Genomic DNA, 23762 nt, shown 5'->3' on the forward strand with positions numbered 1-23762 from the left:
CAACACTCCCCAGACTGCCTCCTCTGGAATCTCCGCAGGGTCATGCATGGAGATTCTGTGGTCAGAGGCTTGGGGAGGGAAGTATGGTACCAAGAGGATGTTCTTGCAATCTTGTTCTCTGGAAAGAACCTTACTACATTCAAAAATGAAACTTTGAAAGGAAAAATGCCTGGTGAGAGGGATGGAAATATCATGCTGATAAATAATTCCTTATTCTTGAAATATTCATTTTGCCATATATATGCATATGTATACACATACATATAGACATGCACACACATGTGGTCTGCAGATGGGTTTAGTGTGCTTTGCAGTAGAAGGTACCTTTTCAGGTGGCTCCCTCTGGTGGCCTCTTTGCGCACGCGCGCGCGCGCGCGCGCGCACACACACACACACACACACACACACACACACACACACACACACATATATATATATGCAGCAAAGCTCCAAATAGGCTCAGCTAGCCCCTACCATGCTGCACAGCCCAAATAGTGAACACATGGTGGAACTAGTGTTTGTTAAAAAAAGAAGCATCAGTAGAAAAAAAAAAAGGTGGAAAGCACATTTAGTTTCATGCTCTCTCTTTTTTTTCTTCTCATTGGGTGAAGAACTTCCTCTCCTTCCTTTTCCTTCTTCCTCCTTCCTCCACCTCCTGAGAGCCTTGTGAGAAGCCTAGTGGTCTGTGCCATTATTAAATTCAATTCACTTCTTACAAATACAGCATAAGAAAAGTCTTTAATCTCTTTAGCAGATTTTTCCTCTTTGGCAGGTGCACAGTTCCCCTCTCTGTGTGTACATACACATATCTGTGCATGTGTGACTGCGTATATGTGTGTCTGTGTGCGTGTGTGTGCACATCTGTGTGCTGAGAGAAGTTCTGGTTAGAGGGATGTCTCCATGCTGTGGAGTGGGCTTTCAGGCCTAGAAGAGAATGCTGAAGAGGTAGCTGACTTGGTGGCATGCGTGGTCAGGTAGATGCCGCTGTCTATGGCATTGTTGTTCTGGTTAGGGGGTGAGGGAGGTGGGGCCCTCAGGCGCTCTTCATTCTCATCCACATCCGTGTCATCGATGAGCGGGATGTTGTGGGTGTAGTCATTGATCAGAAACTCGGGCGTTGCCATGAAGTTATGGATGCAGCTCTTGGATTCTGGTTTCTCAAGGCCTTCATAAAGCGAGCTACGGAATGCTTTCACCACCCGGATCTGAAGTGGAGGGGGAGGGATAGACCCCACATGAGAAAAGGGAAGGGCAAGGAAGGGAAGCAAAGGGAAAGGAAAGGGGAGCGGAGAGGGGAGAGGAGAAGGGAGGGAGGGGAAAGGAGAGGAGACAGTCAGTGGGTACCTGGTAAAGAAAGTTGTGCACACATCACAGGCTGGCACATTTCATAATGAATGTTCACACACTGGGGAACTTGTAAGGAATGGGGTGGCTTTGCTGGACTGTGGTAAGGGCTTACAGGTGTGGGCCTTGGTGTTGAAAACATCTTGACCTGGATAGATATCCTGGAATAAGAGGCTGCTGCCTGCTACCTTCTTGGTCCTTGCCCTGGGAACAGAAATGGCTTAGGTGATACCTGAGTTTTTTCTTCATTTTGAATTCCAATTTGGTAGAAGACATTCTGAGATTCTCCAAAGAGTGTGCCAGTGCCCACTTCTGCACCTGCATCTTAGTCTTTCCTTCAGGGACACACCACACACTTGAACTCCCATTTCTGAAAACATCTCAAGCCTGTCTGACATTGTTGTTCCTGCCTGGCCATCTTTCACTTTACCAGCTACTCTGAAATCACTTCATCTACTTCTCCTTTGTCTTGGGATGTGCCAATCCCAAAGCTCTGGACTGTCCCTGCTACTCGTCCTCTCTGTCCACATCTCTTTATAGTGGTGAAACCTATCTAGGAGTATGGCACTGACCTTTCCTAAGAGGTCTGGGCCTAAGAGTCCACTGGCCCTAACCTGGAGATCACGACTGAAAATGCCCACACTTGGATTTGCATGTACCAAGCCTGCTCCTATCCAGCTGTATTGTTCTACCAATTATACTCATGGTCTTCTTACAGCTCTGGGTCATAACTACATGTGTGTCATTGAGTCTAATTAAATACTTGGTGCCAACAGCAGCCCTTTGTAATCTACCTTTCTGTCCCCTCTTCTCCAAACTACCCCCCTTTTCTTCCTCCTCATTAAGCTTCTGTGCAGACATCCCTGTGCTTTGCCACATGCTCCTTGATTTCAGTTCACAACAGCATTATATTCTGCAAGAAGAGCTTTCCACAATCCTTGGACCTCCCACCACTTTTGATACATGCTCTGAGCCAATCTGGCACCCCCTTCAGCCACCTGCATCTCTTGCAGAGTATAATGAACTTGCCTGAGAATCAGCCTCTCTCTTCTCTTGCTTTTCTATGGTCACTCACAGACTGACTCCAGTCTCATTATCTTTCAAGCCACAGAACAGCTGCCTCTCTGATGTCTCCTGGCACCACATGTGGGGCTCCTTTCTGCTTCTAGAGCCACAGGCCAATGGATAGTCCTCTACTAGATTTCACATAAGCCAGTGCCTGCACTGCTACTCATATCAACTGGCCCTATTACAAACACAAAGCCAGCCCCGGTGGCCTCCAGGTAGTGTAGAGGACAGTGGAAGGACTGCCAATTCTCCGGGAGGATAACTGGGTTCCCCAGCTTCAGTTAGTCTCTTCCTGTGTGAGGCATTCTAAGTCATTTCAAGGAGCTATGATTTGATTTTCATAGTTTAGGTAACATATCTGTAAACTCTGGCTAAAAGGTGAATACTTCTGGTTTTGTAAGTAAAGTTTATTGGCAAGCTGCCATTCCCATTCATCTGCATACTATCCGTGGCTGCTTTCACACTACCAGGGCAAGGTTGTACAGTTACAACAGAGACCTGGCCTGAAAAGCTAAATATGTTTTCTTGTTGGCCCTTTATAGGAACAGTTGACAATGAATCACCTGGGTTACAAGTCCCTTTCAACCCTCCAGTCAAGACCTTAGGGCTGACAACTCAGCTAGGTCAAGCACAGTGCTCCTAAATCACTTTAAATGAGGCAAACCTCACAGTCTTTGGAATGCAAAGAAGTGAGCCAAAAGGCTTTAGAAAACTGGGGTTTCCTAAATCCACATCTGAGGTCCAGTTAGGATTTTTTTCTGTCAGATTGTTGATTGCTAGCTGTTCTTCAAGCTACTATTTTCAGACTGGTTGCTTAAATAGAGTTAACATAGGAATTGAAACCATTGCCAATTTTAATTAGAAGAAAATAATTGTTTCTAATGCCAATGATTAATGCCATTAATTAGGTTTTCTAGGGCAACACTGGAATGATGGTGCTGGGGACATCACCTAGCTCCAGCTGTCAGCCATAACATTATGTCACAAAAAAAAGAGAATGAGTTGCACATTGTTGCCCTTGACTCTGGGAGAATCTATTAAGTATTCCAGCAATGCCCAGGTGACTGATCACATCATTCTCCTCAATTGGACCTCACATGGTCAAGCCAGACACATGTTCAAACGTATCCATGGTTTCAGCTGCACCTGGCTCTACTCCAAAGTCTTTCCCTGAGATGTGTCAGTCACAAGGCAATCATCATGTGCTGTCCTCGCCGTTTGCAGGTACTGGTCTATTCCCTTTTCTTACTCCTTCTGCCAGATTCAGGTACAGAGTGCCCAATCTACCAATACCTGGGGATCACATGCATGACATGTGTGAATGAGTGCTGTGCCTCTTGTTCAGAGGGCCACCCACTCCACTGTTTTGAGTCATCTTGAGGGTAACATCTGAGAGTGAGTCAGCTTTTTCTCCAGCTTCTTTCTTCCCTGCTTTGAAATATGGGACTAGAACAAACTGGTATGTAGTTCATCTTATTATTGGGGTATTTTCAGACACCCAAAGGGTGTGAGGGCACAGACATCTGTTGGGAGACTGGTCTGGGAAAAGTAGCAACTGCCTGGAAGAGTGGTCTGTTCTGGAAGGTGGGGCTTGTGCCAGGTGCCTGCAGGTATCTCTAAGACCCTGGAATTCCTTCTTTCGGACCTGGAGTTCAGTGTTTTTGGCTAAGCTGCAGCCAAGGCTGAGTTGAGCCCATTCCATGTCCCAGCTCACAGCTTGCCCTGGCCTCTCTTCAGCCTCCTGCCTGGGTTTTTCAGTGTTCTATGCTTCCCCGGGGCCTTTAACACCGTCAAGGCCCATCAGAACACCTCGATGCCATCAATGCTTTGAGTACGCATCCAGAAAGGCCACCTCTTCACATGCCACTCTTACAGCTCCTAGGTGTTTCCCTTGGAAGCCCACTGGAACTCGCAGTCTTCCATCCTCACCAGCTAACCCATTGTGTCTACATACTTCAGTGTCAGCTTATCCAATAGGATCAACCCCCAAACATTTCAACTGAGTTCCTCTACTACTCCACTATAGTTTCCATGTACTAAGTGAAGGTTGATGACCTTGTTTGCCTGGAGCCTCCATCCTGCCTCTGTACCTGACACACAGCTTCTGACTAAGGGTCTAATGACCCTATGGTGGCCTGCAATGTGTTATGTCCAGATGATGTTTCCAGGCTTTCTGGCCACTGAGTCAGACCCTGTCACTTCCCTACCTGACAACAAATATTCTTGTAAGTGATGGAACTGGCCTGGGTGCTGACTGGGGGTGGGGAATAATTGAGCTTTAACTTACAGCCCATTTACCTGTAGGATAAAGGATTTTTTGTTTGTTTGAGACAGTGTTTCACCATACAGATCAGGCTGGTTTCAAACTCCACACCTCCTGTTTCAGCACTGCCCCCTTACCCAGTACTACAATGACAGGCATGTACCACCAGATTTGGCTTTGAAGGATAATTTTACATAAAAGATGTCTCTCTAGGAAAGATAAATCCTAGACTATGGCTGAGGTTTCTGAGAAAAACAAGCAACTTAGGTTGGTCTCAAAGGGGGTGTCTCCAGTTGCTTCCTATCACCAAACTGGGGTGCTGTGGCTCACCAACTTCTATTCATCACCATTTCGTTGTTCCCGACCTCAGTTCCACAGTCCCATTCAGCTGTTGTCCCACTTCTGCAACCCATCATGGCTAGTGTCTCAAGAAGACTTGTGATACTTTATTTTTTGCCATGCAGTCCCTAACCAAGCAAAGTATTCGATGCTCCATCAATGTCCCCTGAACTCCTTCCCATCCACTTTCCCCTTGACCCTTCCCTAATATCCATGGGCTGCTGCTCTCTGCCTAGGGACTCCTGCCTATCAACAGTTTCCATTGCACCTGCTTTCCATTTGTTCTCTCAGCTCCAGATGTGGTTGTCTGAGTCATATCTCACTCCATTACATATCCTCACTCATTACATATCCAACAATTCCACCTCTCCCTCCCTTCAAATGACATCCAGAATCTCTTACTTCACACCTACCCATCCACCACCACACCAGTTTCAAGCTAGCTGCTGCAGGGACTTTTTTGAAGTGTCATTGCTACCCTTACGTTACGTCACAGTCTATCCTCCACATGGTAGCTGGTCAATCTTTTACAATGCAAGGTAATTACAAGCTGCATCTCCCATGGAAGATCTGTAGCTCCAACCAAGGGTCTATCTTGACTTCTCTCATTCCATCTTTTTTTTTTTTTTTTTACTACCTCTAGCCCCTGACATGTTTCATTCACAGGGCATTGTCTGTTCTACCACAAACATTCTTCCTCAGTAAACCTCAATACTCCCTCCCCACCTTTTCAGAAAGCCCTGCCCTATTCCCCCAGCATCCCATCATTAACAATAGTTATTTTCTCTTCTGTCTCCTCTTGGTGGAAGCTAACCACTCCCCCCCCCATACTACTTTTTCTGGAGGGGTCAATGGTGACCCCAACATCCAGTGAGCTGCTCATACTCAGCAGGCAATGAGTGGGTATAAAGTATCTGGTCCATCCTTGCCTTTGTCTCCTATGGTAGTGTCACCTATCCAAAGCTGTCTACCCACTTGGGTGTAGTTAGCTAGCTGGGGCTGTCTGAAAGACCTAAGGCTCCCAAACCTAGTACCTGCTAGGCTGTGACCAACTCCCAAACCCTACATCCAACATAGCTTCTTCAAGATCCACACTATCTGCCCTTTCTCTTTCTACACAAAACTCAGAGAGTCTGTCCTGAGTAACCTGGAACCTAGAATAGCACTCCAAATGCTTTGAACAGTCTCTTCACTTCTCCTAAGAGGTCTACAACCCTCTTCACCCACTCTCTTTGCTGATCATCAATTGCTGCCCAGAGAAGACTTATAATGTCTCCTCTTCATTTTTGCCCAGACAGCAGGGCATGCAGAGTAAAGGCCTCTAACTTGTCACAGAGCTGGTAGAGATGCTGCAGACAAAGCCCCAGTCCATAAGCTGTAGTAGGAAGGAATCAAGGATGCTCTGAGAGATGGGAGCCTCAAGCCCTCTTGTGTTACACATGTTTTGCCTATGCCTTCAGGTGTGTGTGTGTGTGTGTGTGTGTGTGTGTGTGTGTATCTGTGTGTCTGTGTGTCTGTCTGTGTATCTGTCTGTCTGTGTCTGTCTCTGTGTCTGTGCTGGGGGTTTCATGTGGAGTTAGGCTGTGGGTGTAGGGTGGAGCAATAGTGTAGAGGCTGGGAACTAAGTGAGGGACTTGAGGAAAGATTCATCCCAATAAAAAGAATGAAGGATATATATATATATATATATATATATATATATAGAGAGAGAGAGAGAGAGAGAGAGAGAGAGAGACAGAGAGAGAGAGACAGAGAGAGAGAGAGAGAGAATAAAGGCTCTTGAATCACAATGGTGAAAGCAACAGTAGAAAATGCCCGACACCTTCTCCCTCCTTTCCAATTTCTTGGCCAGAGAGAAATTCAACTTAGCCACTGCTGCCAGAGGCTCCAGGACCTGCAGGGGGCTTGCCCACGCGCTCTGCTCTGTCTCAGCTACTAAGGCTCATGGAGCTCACACTCTTCTGTCTGACTCCTTCTTCACATTTCTATTACTCTTTACAACCACCAGTCCAGAACCTTCTTGAGAAAAGGGACCTGTCAGGTACCTTGGAATTCTGGCCCAGTAAGTGTGGAGAGAGAGGCCGGTTAGTTTTGTAAGTTGCACTAACTGCTCAGAACATGAGAACTCGACTGGCTCCTGACAGCAGCAGCCTGGCCCAAGCATTTTAAGCGGTCAGGCCACACAGAACACAGGAGGAAACCCTACTGATTTCCTTGCCCTTTCAGTAGCCAAGGGCAGCTGTGGTGGTGAGGTGGAGTGGGGGTGAGCAGGGAAGGTAGAGTAGGGGGAGCTTGACTAAATTCTCTAAGCTGTCAGCTGCTGGCCGTGTGGCAGTACTCACAGCACCTACCTGCAGGGCCTCAGACCAGGGCTTCCTGGGTCAAGCCTCTACCTAGGCTGCATTTTGTTTTGTGCTTTAGTAACTGGAAGCTTGGTGCCCTGGGGTTTAGCCTGTAATTCCAGAAAGGGTAGGACAGGGCCCCAACTGGAGGACTGATTGATGCCTTTCCTAGTGTGGAGCAGTATGCACACTGTCAAATAGCTACAATGCCAATATATGTCCCCAGGAAACCCAAGTTGGGTGATTTGGCTCAGCATTGATTAATTTCTTGACAATGTACTGAACTTAAGACTGTTTGACAGCTCCTTCCTTGTTTAGTGACTGTTTGCCAGCTCCTTCCTTGTTGGGTGTGTGGAAGTGATGAGCATGCCTTCCTGGGCTCTAGAAGTTTATGTCCAAGCAAAACTGCAGGGGCTTACCTGGCTGGGTTTAGCTCCCTTTCCCAATGGGTGAAAGTTTTTCATGTTGCAAAAACCCTTTAAAATGAAGCAACTGCTGTGATCAGTTTCCAAATTCTTCATCAGAACCTGAAAGAAGCCCCTCTGGCCATATGGTGTTCAAATCTTTGCTGTCCTGTGTCAGAAGGTATCTTATCTCAAAATACTGAGACAGTAAACATTCGAGTATAGAGGCCCAGTGCTGCTACCTGAAGGATAGGCTGGACTTTGCTGCTGGTTGGAATGAGAGGATCCCCCAGGATGAGCTGATGGGGAGTAGACTTTGGTGCTTGCCTGGAGAGGGTCAAGGATATGTCTGTGTGTTCACATTGGAAAGAGACACAAAAGAACTCTTGGGTGCTAGAGCCCACAGAGAGGCTTCAGTGATGCCAGGATCCAGGCATGCATTTCCAAAGATCATACTCATTCTTTTCCCACTAGGAGAGTGATACTTAGTGCCCTGTTTTTGCTGCTTGTTAGCAAACCTGGATGACTGCATAAACCCCTCTCCAGCTACCCTTTTGAGGTTCTTGGTACTCACTAGGAGAATGAAGTCCTTCAGCCTTAGTGTGTGTGTGTGTGTGTGTGTGTGTGTGTGTGTGTGTGGCTGTGGACATCCAGCAAATAGGATTTCACAGCTCCATCTTTCCTGAGCCACCCAGACAGGCTGGCCTCCAGGTAGTGGTCCAGGTCACAAGAAATGAGGTGGCAGCTATGAGTGGGAATACAATATGCCCTAGACCCAAAGGATTATGAATGAAATGGCTATGATGGGGACAGCCTTGAGGCCAGGCAAGGGAGGAAAAATGGCTTATCCTTAGGAAACCTTGTGACCTTTAGGGCTAGTCAGGACAGGTGCCACCAGCTTCTCAAATATGCTTAGGTTCCCCTGGAATGGCTCATGAACAGCAGGGGGTAGTGTCTCTCCCACTGTACTTACCAGGCACTGTTGGGATCTGAAGGTGGGAAGGAGGGGAACAGATGACCATGGAAGGAAGGAGAGAAACAAGCTATGGGCCAAGGAAGAAAATAAAGACCATCTTTAGGGAGGAAGTAGGAGAAATGGGGACTGAAGAGTAAGCAGTCCTCCCCTTAGGTAGTGGAGACAGATAAGGAGGGGACTCAGTGGCTGATTGGCTCCCTGAGGGCTAAGAGCAGAGATGTGGAATAGGCTTGGTGGGTGGCATATATAGAAGAATCTTGTCAACTGCTCTCTCGCTGAGGCAATAGGTAGACAGGTAGACAGATGGATGGGCAGACAGACAGGCAGGCAGGTAGACAGACAGATGGGAAGTGCAGAAAGATGACAGTGAAAAATGTGTTGGAAGTCAGTGGGTAGATAAGGGTAGAGCAGATCTATGTGTATCCTATATCCATTCTTCATATTGTTTAGAGGAAGGAAGACATTTCTGTTCACCTGGCCATGGCCAAGGCCATTCTATCCTTAACTGATTTGGTAGAGCCTCCTGTGGCCAGCTAAAGGAGCCCTGAGTTCTTTTTTAGCTCTATTTAGGTATGCCAGGAGCACTGATTGCTTTCCATACCAACAGTGGCAGGTGTTAGTGTATATCTGTGACTCAGGTGGGTGGTTCAGGGGGTATACAAGCTGGAGGTGCATGTGGCCAGTGGTTTGGAGAAGGGATATATGTGCACACACATCTATGCTGTTCCTGATGTGTGTGCACACATCATAAGGGCCCTTATCCTTTCTGTAAAAGGCAGAGTGGCCCAAAAGAAGAGCTTAAGGAAGAGGAAGGGCACCTCCCACTGGGGACCTCTCACCAGTTCCTAAAAATTAAATAAAAGAAAGAAAAGAACAGAAAGAAATCAAGCAAAAAGAAACCCGAAGAGTCTGTGATGGGGAAAAAGGTGAAGTAGTTAATGCCTTCCGTCTGCGTGGGAGTGGCATGTTCACGAAGGGTGCTGCATGGGACTCACTGGAAGGAAAGGAAAAACTTAGCATTGAATGGTCCCAGCAGAGGCCTTGGACTCATACTCGAAGGTTTACTGTTGACTTTTTGAAACCTCCCAACTTTGTTGCCAAAAGTAGGCAAGCCCCATAGGAGTGACCCCGCCTCCATGTGGTTGCCTGCATTCTCTCCTGTTGGGGGCATTGTAGAGTGACAGGTTCAGCAGTCTAGTGCCTCTTCTTAGTCTTTGCAAAAAGATGTGAGAAATTATGGAAGCTTCTGTCTAGTCAGGCCAACCCCAGGGTTCTCTTCAAAATGTGAATTGCACGATGGGAACTTGCCATTGAAATGTCCTGGCTTCTCTGAGGAAGGAGCAGAGAGGATTGCACAAGATTGGATTCAGATCCTCCAGTACTGAGGCCTGTTTGGAAAGAGCAAGATGCTTGGGGACACACAAAACAGCACCTGCCTGGCCTCTGAGCTCTTGTTACCAGGGTGCTTCTACCAGATCCTGGCTCAGGACGGGGCCTACAGGGCAGGCACCAGCTGCTCAGGAGAGCCCACCTGGGGATTGGAGACAGGGGCATCCTTTGGAAGCCACCTCAAGGACAATGCTGGAAGTTGTCACTTTCTTCTCTGAGGAGATTGGCTGGATTCTTCTGCTGCAAATGATACCACACTGTGGGCCTTTGCCTACCCCAGAAGGGTAGCCCTGGGCCACATGCTTTCCTGACACTCATCCCAGAACATGGAACAAGTCCCCGGCCTGACACCAGACACCACTGGAAGAAGCTTGAGTTCATGAAGAACCATGGGTACATGCAGACAAATTCAAGAAAAGAAAACCAATGGTAGCAGGGGAACTAAATGCAAACCAAAACCCAAAACAAAGCAAAGGACGAAAGGCCCGGCAGTGCTGTGGGGTCATTTCTTAAGAGAATATGGCTTTGGAGAGACACCGTCTGGTGGGAAGGACTGGACAGGGCAGTAAAGAAGGAACAGAAAAGCCACGGTGAGCAGAAATGCAAGACTGGAAAAGAGAAGGCAGAGTCAGGGAGGCTTTATCTTCCCCCAGGTGCCATTTATGAGAGAAAAGGGAAGTCAAGACTCACTGCCAGCAGCGCTGGTGGGCTTGGCGGCAGAGAGAGTTACGTGAGTAGGGGTAGAAAGATTGGTTACGTCATGGAGCTGGCTGAGGACCGAAGACCGCCGGCGCACAGCACCCTGAAATGACCCGCTTCTCTTGAAGGTACTCACTACCTCCATCTGTGGGAGAGAAAATGAGATAAAGGTTGGCTTGCATGGAGGTCCAGGCTACCACACAGGGTGGGGCTGGGTGAGGGCAGGGGCCACACTAGGGACATATGGGGCCAGCAAAGCTTCAGTTAGGTTAGCCCCATCCCTGGAAGCTGACAATGCTTTTGACAAAGCCATGATTGAGACAGGATTTGCTGGGCAAATGGTTAGTGGTCAGGAGTGTGGGAGGGAAAGGTCACCAGTGGAAACACACTGCAAACATTTTGTAGGTAGTCACTTGCATTCACGATATGCTCATCGAGAGCTACCAGTCAGTAAGTACCTGTGTCTGGCAATACTTCCTTATCCTACTTCGGTAGTTCTCAACATTTTTTTCCGCCCCAACACACCTGAGGGATATGACATGCTCTTATTAGAAAAAGGAAGCATTCTCCAGTTGTGTGTGGGCTGGAGGCTCTTGCCTGGATCCCTGGGAAATACTGCCCTTGTTCATGGTCCTCTTAGCAGAGGGTCTCTTGCTCTGTCCTGTTCCACTGATGGGGGTGGGTAGATAACCACCCAGATTTCTGCAGCTCATTGAAGTAAGGGGACTCTCAGCAGTAGATAGATATAGGCAGAAGAGGGGTTTCCCAAGCACAGGCTTTGTCTTGTCAGAAAATCTTCCCACAGGCCCCAGGCATGAGGGCTGGGAGGACTAGGGGGACAACTGTGCCTTCTGTCTTGTCCCCACCCATAACTTGAGCTTCCTAGAAGATAAAGGGGAAGTAAATATGTGGAACATGAGACCCATGGGAGGACCTTGTGGATAAATCCTGCTGGAAGCCTCTTCACTCATTGTCTTTGGATTTTCTGACCCTGTCTTTGACTATGACTATACAGGAAGTAGGATTTGAATGAATTGTAGCTGAGTAACTATATCCAGTGTCATGGCATTGGGACACCACATGCCTACACTCTGGGAGGCCAGAGGCAAGGCATACTGGCAGCCTCCTCTCAAAGAATGGCTAAGTGGGGAGAAAATTTTTGAGGGGGACTCCAACTTCTGGAAAGTACCATGTAGTTTATTGACTAATATAAGCAGACAAGCCAATACACATTTCTGGAATCCAAAGACCCTTTACTGCCTGGCCCACCCCAAACCCTTCAGTGGAAACTCAGTGGCCTCCAGTCTTGTTCTGACAAGGCTTCTCCAAAAGAAGCAGCTTCATTGTTGACACCTTCCTCCAAACAAAATGCCTTTCAACTTCAGACCCATTGTGGAAAGACTTGTCATCCTTCCATTCAACCTGCCCAATGCTGCTTTTCACCCAGCATGACCCACTTTCTCAATCCTTTCCTCAAGAGAAGGCAGGCTTCGAGGCTCTGAATGCATCTGTGAGGAATATGTTGTACACATGGTTGGGTATTTCATGGAAGGAAGATGTTTGATGCAGTGGTGTTGCAGACTCTGTGGTGTGGGGTTGCTTCCTTAAATTTCAGTGTTGCAAGGCTATAGAAAAGACAAGGGGTGGGAAATCTGCCCTTGTTGCCTCAGTTTTGCATCAGTCTCCATGATGTTTTCTGTGATGTCCCCGTGGGATAACCTATCTATGAAAATATCACCATCACCACCCTACCCCCACCAGAGGCACCAGAACTGGTCAGGAGCAAGGGCTCAGTCATTGGTAAAGAGTCTCATTAATTTATAATGGAATGCAAAAAAGACAGACCACGTCATGAACATTCAAAAAGCTACATGCTCTAGGTTTGAGGCACTCTCTTTTATTGCAGAACAGCACCCTGGCATCATGTGCATTGATACATTAGCATAGAACAGTGGTGAGAGCTGGCATCAAGTTACTTTGCAACAGAAAATGTTGTGCAGGCCTCCGAAATCCGGGGAGCAATTTTGTAGTTCACAAGATCCAGAAATCTGGGGACAGTTGCCTAGAAAACACATACAACCTGAAGAGCCTTCCACAGGCTTTAGTTCTGTTTTTCTAGTTGAATCAAATAGAATAAGTTGAGCTAAAGTGACTGGTTCAGTATTCTTGAGAAGCATGGTGAATCTGACATAAAGCCACCTTGAAAATCCATGGGAGTTGGGAGGTCAGTGTGGCTTTACTGAGGACTGAGAAGTGTGCTTGAGGAACTGGTACTAGCCCTGGCTCTCACTGACTGATTTTGGACCACTCCCTCTTTCCCTGGGATTCCATCTCCTTGCTTGTAAAGCATCTACATGGGCATGGAACAGTGAGAATGGCACGGAACACTACGACTCCAAGTGGTGGGACCCACTTCTTCTAGTTGGGTAGCAGTGGCATGCCCAGGACCTTAAAGACACACCAAGATACAATATACATTGGTGGCCAGGCTACCACTGATACTCTACGTTGGGGTAGAGTTGCTGTCTCAGCAGGTAGAAATGCTAACTCTATCTTGAATTACATGACAGAAGTAAAAGAAAGAGGCTGATGTGGAGTAGGGTCACTGCTGTATTCTATTCCTGTGCTTTGCATCAGAACTGAAGCATGAGAGATAAGATCTGCCCTGAATCAGATCAGGATGGGGTACTGGGGATGGTCACATTCATAGTCTTCTGGAAGGCACAGTTAGGTGGCCACATGCACACTGGGAAGATATGAGGGCTATTTTCTGACATTTGTCATGCATTTATGCAAGTGAGTAAACATTTATTGCAGGAAACAAGTCAAAGCTACTTATGCTGCAGCCATGCCTGCCCTGGGCACTGTGTTGAAGGTATTGGCTCACCTCATGGGGAGAGGAGGCTTGGGCTAGGGATCTAATGGTGGCTCCCCTTTTCCTAGGCGCCGTGTGAATCATAGTTAGGGTAACATGACTCAGATGTGGACCCAGTATGTTCCTCCCTGGACACACTGGAGTAGGTTCTCAGGATACTTGGTCCTTGAGGAATGCCTTAAACTTGGACTTTTTTGGTGCCACCTCACTCAGTCCTGAAGTATCTTGCTCTCTAAGTAGTTCCCCCAAGGAATTCTGGCATGCTCAGATTCAGTGTCCTGGCCTCAGTTACACAGATTGCCCATAGTGGTAGGAGGGGGTAGTATGTAAGAAGAAGGCATAGACTTGGGGACCTTTAACTAGGGTTTTATAGCATGGAAAAGAGCCCCAAGGGTACACAGCAGCAAGCAGGGAGGCACAGCAGTATTGGTGGGCACGGCTCACACCTGGAAAAGCAGCACAGTGTCATAGGGATATATAGAGAGGAGAGAGGTGATGCCAAGAAGTTGGAGCTTAAAGACAAAAGTCAGAAGCTGAAACTTCATCCTATTGATAATGGAGATGAACTCCACAGGCCCGAGGGTGTCTTCAGGTGGTCAGGCATGAACAAAGACAGATGGAAGGCAAGGAATGATCCCAGTGCCCTTCCACAGGTAGGCATACCCTCAGAGCCTAAAAGGGAGAAGAGGGGCTCTCTCAGGATGGATACCATTAGATCTCTAGGGGTTGTACTGGAATAGCTATGTGTACCTTGGATCACCAAGGATAGGCCTGAGTATGAGTTCTGGCAAGACTGTTGGAAGAATATATGGGGAGGGGTGTAGAACCAAGTCCTGTCCTAGCGAGTGAGTTGTCAAACATACTCAAGGAGAATCTACCCATCTGACTCTACCTTACCTGATAAGTTCCCAGAGAGGAAAAGTGATTGTACCTACAGCAGAGGTAGTGAGACTATCATCAGAGAGAAGATAGACCTTGGATGAGAACAAGGCAGTGAGTACAAGTGCCAAAGTCATTTAGAGGATACCGGAAAGGAATGCTTAGGCTACAGGTCAGTTCAGGAGGCTGCAATGTGAGGAGGTCTGGTGACCTGGTGGGATGTTTGGGCTCAGGTAGTTCCCTAGCAGGCTCTCCCAGGGATTTTCACCATGAGAGATCAGGGTTGGAGTGGGAGGTGGAGATACAATGAAGATAAAGACACAGAGAAGATGGAAACTCAGAAGGAACAGCAAGCTGTCAGGGCCAGCAACACTTCTCTCTCGTGATTGTACTGCCCACCGCTCCCACTATCTAGAGAGGCTCTTGAACAGTAATTATAGCAGACTCTAGTGAACAGAGCTAGCCAAAGGCTCCTTGAAATGGACTTTTTATTCCCACACACCCAAATGCATTTTGCCTATTACCTGAACAGCCCTTGCCAAGAAAAGCAGACAGTACTGTTTTGTGCCCCTGTTTGTGCCCATAGAGAGCCACTAGATGCTGGTATGTGTTCTTATCCAGCTATGAGAGAAGCTACAAGGGCACTGAGGAAAGTGTCAGGGAGTGGTGATCTAAGTGACCAGCCAGTGGTGGGCATCACTATGTGGTAGGAGGGGAACTAGCCTCTGCACACCTGGGAGCCAGATCCAGGGAGTTCCCTGCTGCCTTTGGGGACTGTATGCCCAGTTTCTGCTTCTTGTCTGCTTTTTTAAGGCAGTGAAATAGGAGTCACGTGAACAGCAGCTTACCTGTGTCTGGATCCGGTTGAGGCCCCGGAACCAGAGGATCTGGCCCCTGCGGAGCTCTCGCTCAGCGTGGTCGATTTCCTCCTCCCCCTCGGCCAGCTCCTCATCAGTCATCTCGTCCTTCCCAGGCCCATGCCCTGCTTCCTTCAGGCACTTGAGCTGGCTGGTGGGGATAGTGGCAATGACCTGGGAAAGCCACAGTCAAAGAGCAGCAAACAGAGGTGGCCATGAGAGCAGGCTCTATTGTGGCCAGGAATAAATCAAAGGCCCCATCTCTCAGAAATAAAGCCCACATCCAGGGCTTGACAGACCCTAAACTGCCCCCTTCCTTGTAGCAGACTCCTGCTCTATTGAGTCTTATCCAGGGCCAGGGAGCAGAGAAACCAATGTACATAATACCATGTGAGAAAGAATGCTTGCTTTTGGACACTCCTGAGAAGTACTTGAAGTGCCTGGGGGCATCCTTCCTGAGAAGAGTGGGCTCAGTTGGGACCTTGGGCCACCTGCTAGTGTATGAATTCCTTATGGGACACAGAGGGGATGGGTACTGAGGCCAGTCATCTGACTACTGTATAGTACACTCAGTATACCCATGTGATTGGCCTAAAAGAAAAAAACTGCACACCAGTACTCATGTGAGCTTCCTAGACGATAGCATTCCACATCTGCTGGCCTTCATGGTTGCTGAAGGAAAAGCTATCTGCCATGTTCTCTGAGATTGAGCCCCATTGAAGCTTGTGCCTGACATTTCTTGGAGAAAGAATTACTTAGAAAAGAACTTGTGAGACGCTTCCAGGGAGGAAGAGGTGACAAGAAGGGAAGGCTATGATGTGCCTTTCACTGTGTCCCTCTTAGGTTCCTGTCAGTATGACAGGAGTAGCTTTAAGGTTCTTCAGAAGAGATTCCTTATTTTTAGAGTTTTGTCACTTTTGCATGTGTATTACTTTTATAATTAAAAATACCCTGAGCTACAGGCAGGCTGCATGTACCCAGGGGAGAATTGCAGCAGATAATTACATCAAGGAGTTCAAAAGTTAGCTACAGGCTGACATGGTCAGGGCAGAGTGGAGGATATGGAGTCTAGGCTGTAGAACATGAAGGGACTCCATTTGACTGCCAGAACAAAGTGTGACAGTAGGGAGGTGCAGTGATGGAAAGGAAGAGATTTTTTGAAAATTCAATGGAAAACCTGTGTGAGTTGTCTATGATGATTAATGCCATAGTCAAAGTAGTATTTGTGGCCAGTTTGGTAGGAAACACACACCAATAGATAAAGAAACAAAATTCATAGTGTTATAACCTAAATGGTACCTCCTTACCCTCTAGTGGTAAGACCTGACCATCAGTTTGGAAGTTTTTGGAGGAGGCAGATAATAGAGGCTAAATGAAGTCTTTTGGTTGGAGCCTTGATCTCACCAGATTTGTGCCCTTAAGAGAAGAGATACCAGAGAACTTCCTAGGAACACATAGTGACAAAGTAGCTAGCCAAAAGCCAGGAAGGGACCCTTACCAGACACTGAATTGACTGCCCTTGATCTTAGACTTCAAGTTTCTAGAGCTATGAGAAAATACATGCCTACCATGGAAACTGCCCATCTCTAATAGTTTGCCGTGGCAGCCTGGGCTGATCAAGACCTAAAGAGAAGTAGATCCTGGACATGGCTTCCCATAGCAGTGTTCCTGAACTCTGGAGAAAATACTTTCAGTGCAGCATGGAGGGGGCTGGCTTGGCGCTTAGGATTGTATTGGCTGCTGACACCCAAGATGTTGCTTCCTCATCTCATCACTGGGTGCTGCAAACTGTTGCTTTTGGGCAGCTGTGACTTTCAGGTCTGAAAGTATTGTCCTGTCACTTCCCATTAACTCAAAACACCTCATTTTTCTCAAGTTCTCTTTACCCCACAGATTTCATAACAGGGTATTGTTTAATTTCAAATATATTGGGACATTCCAAGACCCAGAGGCTGGCCCTCCTTCCATTTTGTTTTTTTTGCACTGTTGGGGATGGAACCCAGGACTTTATGAAAGCTAAGCAAGTGCTCTACACTTAGATACACTGTAGTTCTTCAAATATTCAGGTTTAGGGGGCATTTTTTAGCTTCCACTATGGAGAAGGAAACTGGATAATTTCCCAGGATAGTGTGACATTTCTGCTCTATGTTCTCATTCCTGAGGTTATCACTTGTGACCTTGCCTCCAGGTTTTAGTATGTCATAGGTATGAGCCTGACCATACATCACTCACTTTCCAGGTCATAGGCTTCAAGACTGTGAGGCAGGGAGTGGGGATAGTGGGAAGTATAGGTGAGACAGGATGCCTGTCTTCTTACCAACTCTGAGGGCCATGAACAGAAGCAACTATAATGAAAGCATCAGTGAGAAAGTTGATGAGGCAGACACTCACCTGTCCCCAGACCAGCTCCCCAACACCAACAAATAGGCACCAGAGCCACTGTTCTGTGGACAGTGGGGAACAGCTGAAGGGCTTCCCACCAAACTGGACGATGACAATCTGGGGGAAGGAATGGAAAGTATTGGGCAGAGGAGTAGTGTATTACCAGGGTAGCTCCTGACTTCTTTGTGTCATGCCCAGTCCTCTACAAATCCTGCCTTCCAGATTGACTTTGTCTCCTGGGAGCCAGATCAGCCTGGTCATAGACAAATGTTTGCTGGCTTCCTGCCTTTTGGCAGACCCTGGGAAACGTGCTGGCATTCCTTCTCAGGTTATTCCCTTCTTTTGCGCCTTAACAGGTGCCTAAAGATGGCTTCATAGACTAGCTGGCCACAGGCCAAGGGTACCAGGATTGGGTCAGTGTATATCTTCACATGCTAACACCCACACCCACCTACCCTCTGGTGCTTGCAGCCTCCAAGTGAGTCTCAGATGGAGCCATCTTTCTAGCTTCAGCAAGGCTGTTTTCATATTTGTCTACTCTGCATGACCCTATAGTATGAGGGTCACCATGCCTTGGCCTCTTGCCATCCTTGCTGTCTACTTTAGGAGAAGTCCTACACCCAAGGGCAATATTTTCAAATGCTAACCAACCAATCTATAGTGTATAAACCAACCTATCTCAGAGCCAATTTCCAGGCAATCAGGGCCAGTCTATACCCCATGGTGGGCTGAAATGATTTCATGCTTAGCCAAAATGAAGTCTGTTGACCCCCTCAATAATTTGATCCTGTGAAACCACAGTAAAATTCCCCTCTCACTTGTTCATTACTGGCATTTGGGAGTGGCTACCAAGGTCTAATATGCCCCGTCTTGGGATCTGTGAAAAGTGAACTACATTTGTATGACAGTCATTTTCTGATTTGTGGGACATACTATAAATGAAGTTTTGTTTGAAGACAGTATACTTTAGAGCATTCAGCATCTCCTGGGGAGTTGAGCTTGTCAACCTGTCCACAGTGTTGTGGCAGCCAAAGTTTAACATGTCAACTGTGTGCACAGCAAGCATTTCCTAAAGAATCTCTATAGGTATAGAACACCAAGGGTTTAGGTGCTAGAAATGGAGATGGTTGACTCAGACAGAGCCAGGGAAGAATATTTGTAGCAACCATGTGAGCATGATGGAAGGATAAAGGCCTTCCATAATCCCCCGGAAGCTAGCAGGTTAGACCAAAATGAGCCTGCAATGTTTGGAAGATGAAGAACACCTGCTCTACAATGCAGAAGAGATTTGGGGACAGGGAGGCCAATATCAGTGCCTCTACAACTTTGCGTCCTACCTGAATTCCAAAGGTGCCCAGAACAATAGTACAGAAGATGGGGTTGCTGAAGATGCCATCAAAGACATTCCTCTCACCATGGATCTTTCGAGCATTGATTTCATTGAAAAGCTGCATCATGACGAAGGTGTTGAAAATGATAGTATAGTGCTCCGAGGGTGGCGAGTGCAGGGGTGCATTCCTTCCACTGTCAATGTCAAAGAAGAGCTCTCCTGAAGGGAAGAGAGAGGCAGGGGCTGAGGGGGGTGATCTCTTAGTACCAGTGGACAGTTTCCTTTATCAAGTCTGCCCTTAGAGATGTGCAGTAGGGCACATGATGAAGCAGGGAGGTGTGCATCAAAGGTATAGAGAAAGCTTGTTCTTTTCAGTCTGTAAGTTCTGTGCCAGACTGAGGATACAGACAGGGCCTAAACATGAAGCCACATCAACAGGGCCCCAAAAGCCTTGTATTTGGGCTGAAGTGTGTGCCTCTGGTTCAACTTACCAACAAACAGCAAGGTAAAGATGATGGTAAGCTGGTAGACAGCATGGCCAAGGATGTTCTTCATCATGGTACGTGAGATGAGCGGCTTGTCCCGGCCATATGGCTTCCGCAGCAGCAGTGACTCATTTGGGGGCTCTGTTGCCAGGGCAAGTGAGGCAAATGTGTCCATGATCAAGTTCACCCACAACATCTGCACAGCTTTGAGAGGAGAGTCCTGCAGAGAGGGGGCAGTCATTTTTCTGTGGGCTGATCATGAAGGACCACACAGAGTAACCTTGGGATGGTAGAATATGAAAGCATGCCACTACTGAGGAGAAACTCAGTTTTGCCAATGTTATGGGAATCTCATTCACAGAAGCCTGTCACACAAGTTTACTCAGGTTTGCAGATGTTCGTCCACTAGGCTTCCTAATTCCTGCCTATAACCGAGCATTTCCAAGACTGGAGAGGCAATGCAGGAGTGGCTGCTAATGGGTATAAGTTATCCTCTGACCACGAGAATATTCTGAGAGTAAATTGAGGTGATGGTTGTACATACAACACAGAATATGCCAAGGTATACAATTCTGCACTTTCAAATGGTTGGGATGGTTGTCGTAATGTTACTCATACTTGACTTAGATATCAAGACAAAGTTCCTGAGGGGCTGGGGAGTTACCTCAGTTAGTAAAGTGTTTGCCTAACAAGCATTAAAACCTAAGCTCAACCTCTAGAATCTGTATGAAAAAAATCTTGGCATGGTGGTGTGAATTTGTAATCTCAGTGATGGGAAGATGAAAATGTGAGATTTCTAAGGCTTGCTGCCTAGCTAGCCTGTCCTACTCAGTGAGGTTGGGGTCGTATTGTAAGTCTGTCTCTCAAAAAACAAGGTAGAAAGCTTTCAAGGAATACCAGAGGTTGACCTCTGACCTCTACATGAATGTGAATGCATGTGTTATATACACCTTGCTTCCCCTTGAAAGGACCAAGCTCATCACCAAAAATAGTTAGCTACTTTTTGCCAGTAAAGTCAACCATCCTTAACAAGAAATCAATAAATTCTGGCCTCCAACCAATGGGGAAGATGAAAACACTGAGAAAGCGGACATCTGGAGTTTCTTTGTGACTCAGTCATTCTACTACCAGTTTTATGTATATCTGAGAAAGTGGAAGACATATGCATATTTAAACTTGGACACGAGTGTTCCTAGCAGAGCTACTCACAATGCAGTGAAGTGGAAGTGGCCCAAAGCTTGGTCAGCCAATGAATAACAAACAAATTGGGGCCTATTGGACGATTATGCAGCTATGAAAATGAATAAAGCGCTGTCCCAAGCAGCAACATGAAAGAATATCATGAAAACATGCTGAATGAGATGTGGGGTGCAAAGGCCTTATGTCAAATCTTCAAATTGGCACAGTGAATAATGGCACAAATGTAATGGCCTGAGTTCAATCCCCTGGGACCCATGTGGTGGAAAGAGAGAACTTATTCATACAAGTTGTCATCTGGCCTCCACATGTGCACTGTAGCACATACATGTACCCCCCCACTTTGCAAAAATATAAAAACAAACCCCAAAGGCCATGTGTCATTTCATTCTACTGATACAAATTATGTACAACAGGCAAATAGAGGCAGGAAAAAGTGGCAGTTGTCAGGGGCTTGGAGGGGGATGGGGAATTGACTGCTAGTAGGTGAAAGGTTTCTTTTGGAATGGATGAATGTGTTTAAGAACTAGATAGAGGTGATGATTGACACCGAGTATACTAAAAATATCTATTAAACAGTTACCATGAAAAGATAACATTTTTGGTATGTGAATTTGATTTCAATAAAAAGAATCTGCAGCAGACAAAACATTTTCTCTCAACATGGTTCTCTTGAGCCCACACTACTGCCCTTAGAAACCAACTGCCTCCTGTAGGTCCCTAGTGCCCACCTGAGTGATGCAGGCACCTGTGAAGGCCACAATCACAGCTACCACATTGACTGTCAACTGAAACTGCAGGAACTTGGAAATGCTGTCGTAGACGTTGCGGCCCCACATGACTGCCTTGACAATGCTGGTGAAGTTGTCATCAGTCAGGATGATGTCAGAGGCCTCCTTGGCCACATCAGTGCCTGCAATGCCCTGGGGAATGATACACAAACACAGTGCTCATTTCTCAGTCCTTCCTTGGCCACCCAGCCCAAATAAGGCCTTAACTGAACAGCACTTGTTTTAATGTAACACTTTCTATGCTGCTAACTGCATGTTGTCATATGTGCTGGTGAGGGGGCCTTTGCTGTTAAACAGCATGGTTGCTAACAACATGGCCATTTATACAGTCTTCCATAAGGCCCAGCTACCACTGGGTGGCTACTCACCAGTCCTTTATCTGGCTACCCGAAGAAGCCCTGAGAAATCTGGGCTGTCTGTCTGGGTAGGGTAAAGGACCCATCGCATGGCTACATGGCAGACTGTTGCTGCTCCACACAAGCTTGGACACAGCAATAGACATCAAGTCTGAGTAGCCCTCACCCACTCCATCTTGTGTCTGGTCTGTGACACCAGCCACCTTGGGAAGCTCAGCTTGCTCTCTACTCCAGGTTGTGAGATCCAGGAATGCCGTACTTCCCCACCCCACCACTGAACCAAATATGGACTGAGTGAAAGGTCCTTCTTTCTGATAGGGTGGGGAAAGGTAACACAAGGCTGTGAGTTTGGGGCAGGGCTCACTATATAGGCAGTGCCTAGAAGGCCACACTGCTCAGTAAGAAGAGCTATATCTGTATGAACAGAAAGAGAGAGATCAGAGGAAGAACCCATTGTGGTCTATGCTCATCACTCTTCGGGCCAGGGGCTACTTGGAGTGGACTGAGAATAGGTGATGGTGGGCAGATGCTATTGTTGACAAGCCACTGTTCAATGTTTCTCCCTTTCTTCAGTGATGCAGTTGGACTCTACTGTCACCTCTGGTGTCTTCATAACAAATGTCTTTAAACAAATCACATATACACTTGTTAATAGTCAGAGCCCATACAGCCCCAAGAGGTCAAGATGTGAGACAAGGAAGCTTCTGGCACTCTGTCACCTGCCCTGACACTGGCTCTCCACTTTCTGATGCAAAGTTAAGTCCAGGAGAAACAGGAGTTCATCTGTGTGATGAAGTGGTCTGGTATCAGGTGACTTACCATGGCAAAGCCGACATCTGCCTTTTTAAGAGCTGGCCCATCGTTGGTGCCATCTCCAGTCACGGCCACCACCTGCCGCTGCTCACCAGTTGTGCTGTCGATAATGCCTGGAACACAGAGTGGGTTAGGGTAGGGTTGAAGCTATCTGCCAAAGGTTGGTATGGGCTGCTTCTGTGCTCCTGGTCCCTTATGGTATCTAGTTCTCAGGCTTTAATGGGATAACTCTATCCCCCTATTTCCATCAAGGTCCTTTGCTCAGTAACATAGGCTGCCATGATTTGATAGAATGATTGTCTCTGTGTCCCAGCCTTAGTTTCAATGTAAAGTGAATAAATGAAATACCCAAAGACTGATATTGGGATTCAAGCTTCAAGTTTAAGATTACAGAAGCAAAGCAGCTGGTCACTAGTTCTTACCTCTACCTCAGACCAAAATGGCTGATCCTGTCTCCACGAATCCTCAGAGGCAAAAGCTCTCAGTTCCTGTCTCCTCTTACTTTTTATTCCTCTGTCCACTCAGCCATATCACTTCTGTCTGCACCTCCCTAGTGCTGGGATTAAAGGCTTGTGATTCCAGGTGCTGAGATCACCTTTGTGTGAGTTGTTTATAACACTGGATCAATCTCTTGTGGCCTTGAACTAACAGAGATCCATCTGCCTGTCTTCTGAGTCCTGGGATTAAAGGTATGTTCCACCACTGCCTAGCTCTGTGGCTAACTACTATGGCTGCTGGGATTAAAGCTGTACATCAGCATTGCCTGACTTCTATAGCTTGTGGCAAACTTTAATAAATCATAAATAATATATCACCACATTTCCCCATTTGTTCCAATGAGGGAGACGCTTCTATGACTCATTATTAGGTTGATATTTTCTAGTCATTGGTCTTTAGAATCTTCCACTCAAGAATCTAAGAGCAGGTGACAACATGAAGGGATGCCAGAGGCAACCACATGTTGAAGAGGGTG

The 23762-nt window shown here is 47.0% G+C and overlaps 1 protein-coding gene across 6 annotated transcripts in view; it reads right to left on the reverse strand.

The window, feature by feature from the left end:
- Nucleotides 1–884: 884 nt before the first annotated feature.
- Nucleotides 885–23762, reverse strand: part of Atp2b3 (ATPase plasma membrane Ca2+ transporting 3) — a 46169-nt gene continuing 23291 nt past the window's right edge. For 3 of the 6 annotated variants that reach the window (XM_035450069.1, XM_035450068.1, XM_035450067.1), the window contains 7 exons: nucleotides 22796–22902; nucleotides 21561–21752; nucleotides 19639–19852; nucleotides 19155–19366; nucleotides 17827–17934; nucleotides 15427–15609; nucleotides 885–1205 (listed from right to left, as the gene is read on the reverse strand). In XM_035450069.1, the coding sequence (XP_035305960.1) occupies nucleotides 885–1205; nucleotides 15427–15609; nucleotides 17827–17934; nucleotides 19155–19366; nucleotides 19639–19852; nucleotides 21561–21752; nucleotides 22796–22902 (1337 nt within the window). Of the gene's footprint in view, nucleotides 1206–10815; nucleotides 10970–15426; nucleotides 15610–17826; nucleotides 17935–19154; nucleotides 19367–19638; nucleotides 19853–21560; nucleotides 21753–22795; nucleotides 22903–23762 lie in introns of all 6 variants that reach the window. The other 3 variants (XM_035450066.1, XM_035450065.1, XM_035450070.1) reach the window with 3 other exon arrangements.

The sequence above is a fragment of the Cricetulus griseus genome, chromosome X, assembly GCF_003668045.3.
Source record: "Cricetulus griseus strain 17A/GY chromosome X, alternate assembly CriGri-PICRH-1.0, whole genome shotgun sequence".
NCBI classification, from domain to species: Eukaryota; Metazoa; Chordata; class Mammalia; order Rodentia; family Cricetidae; genus Cricetulus; species Cricetulus griseus.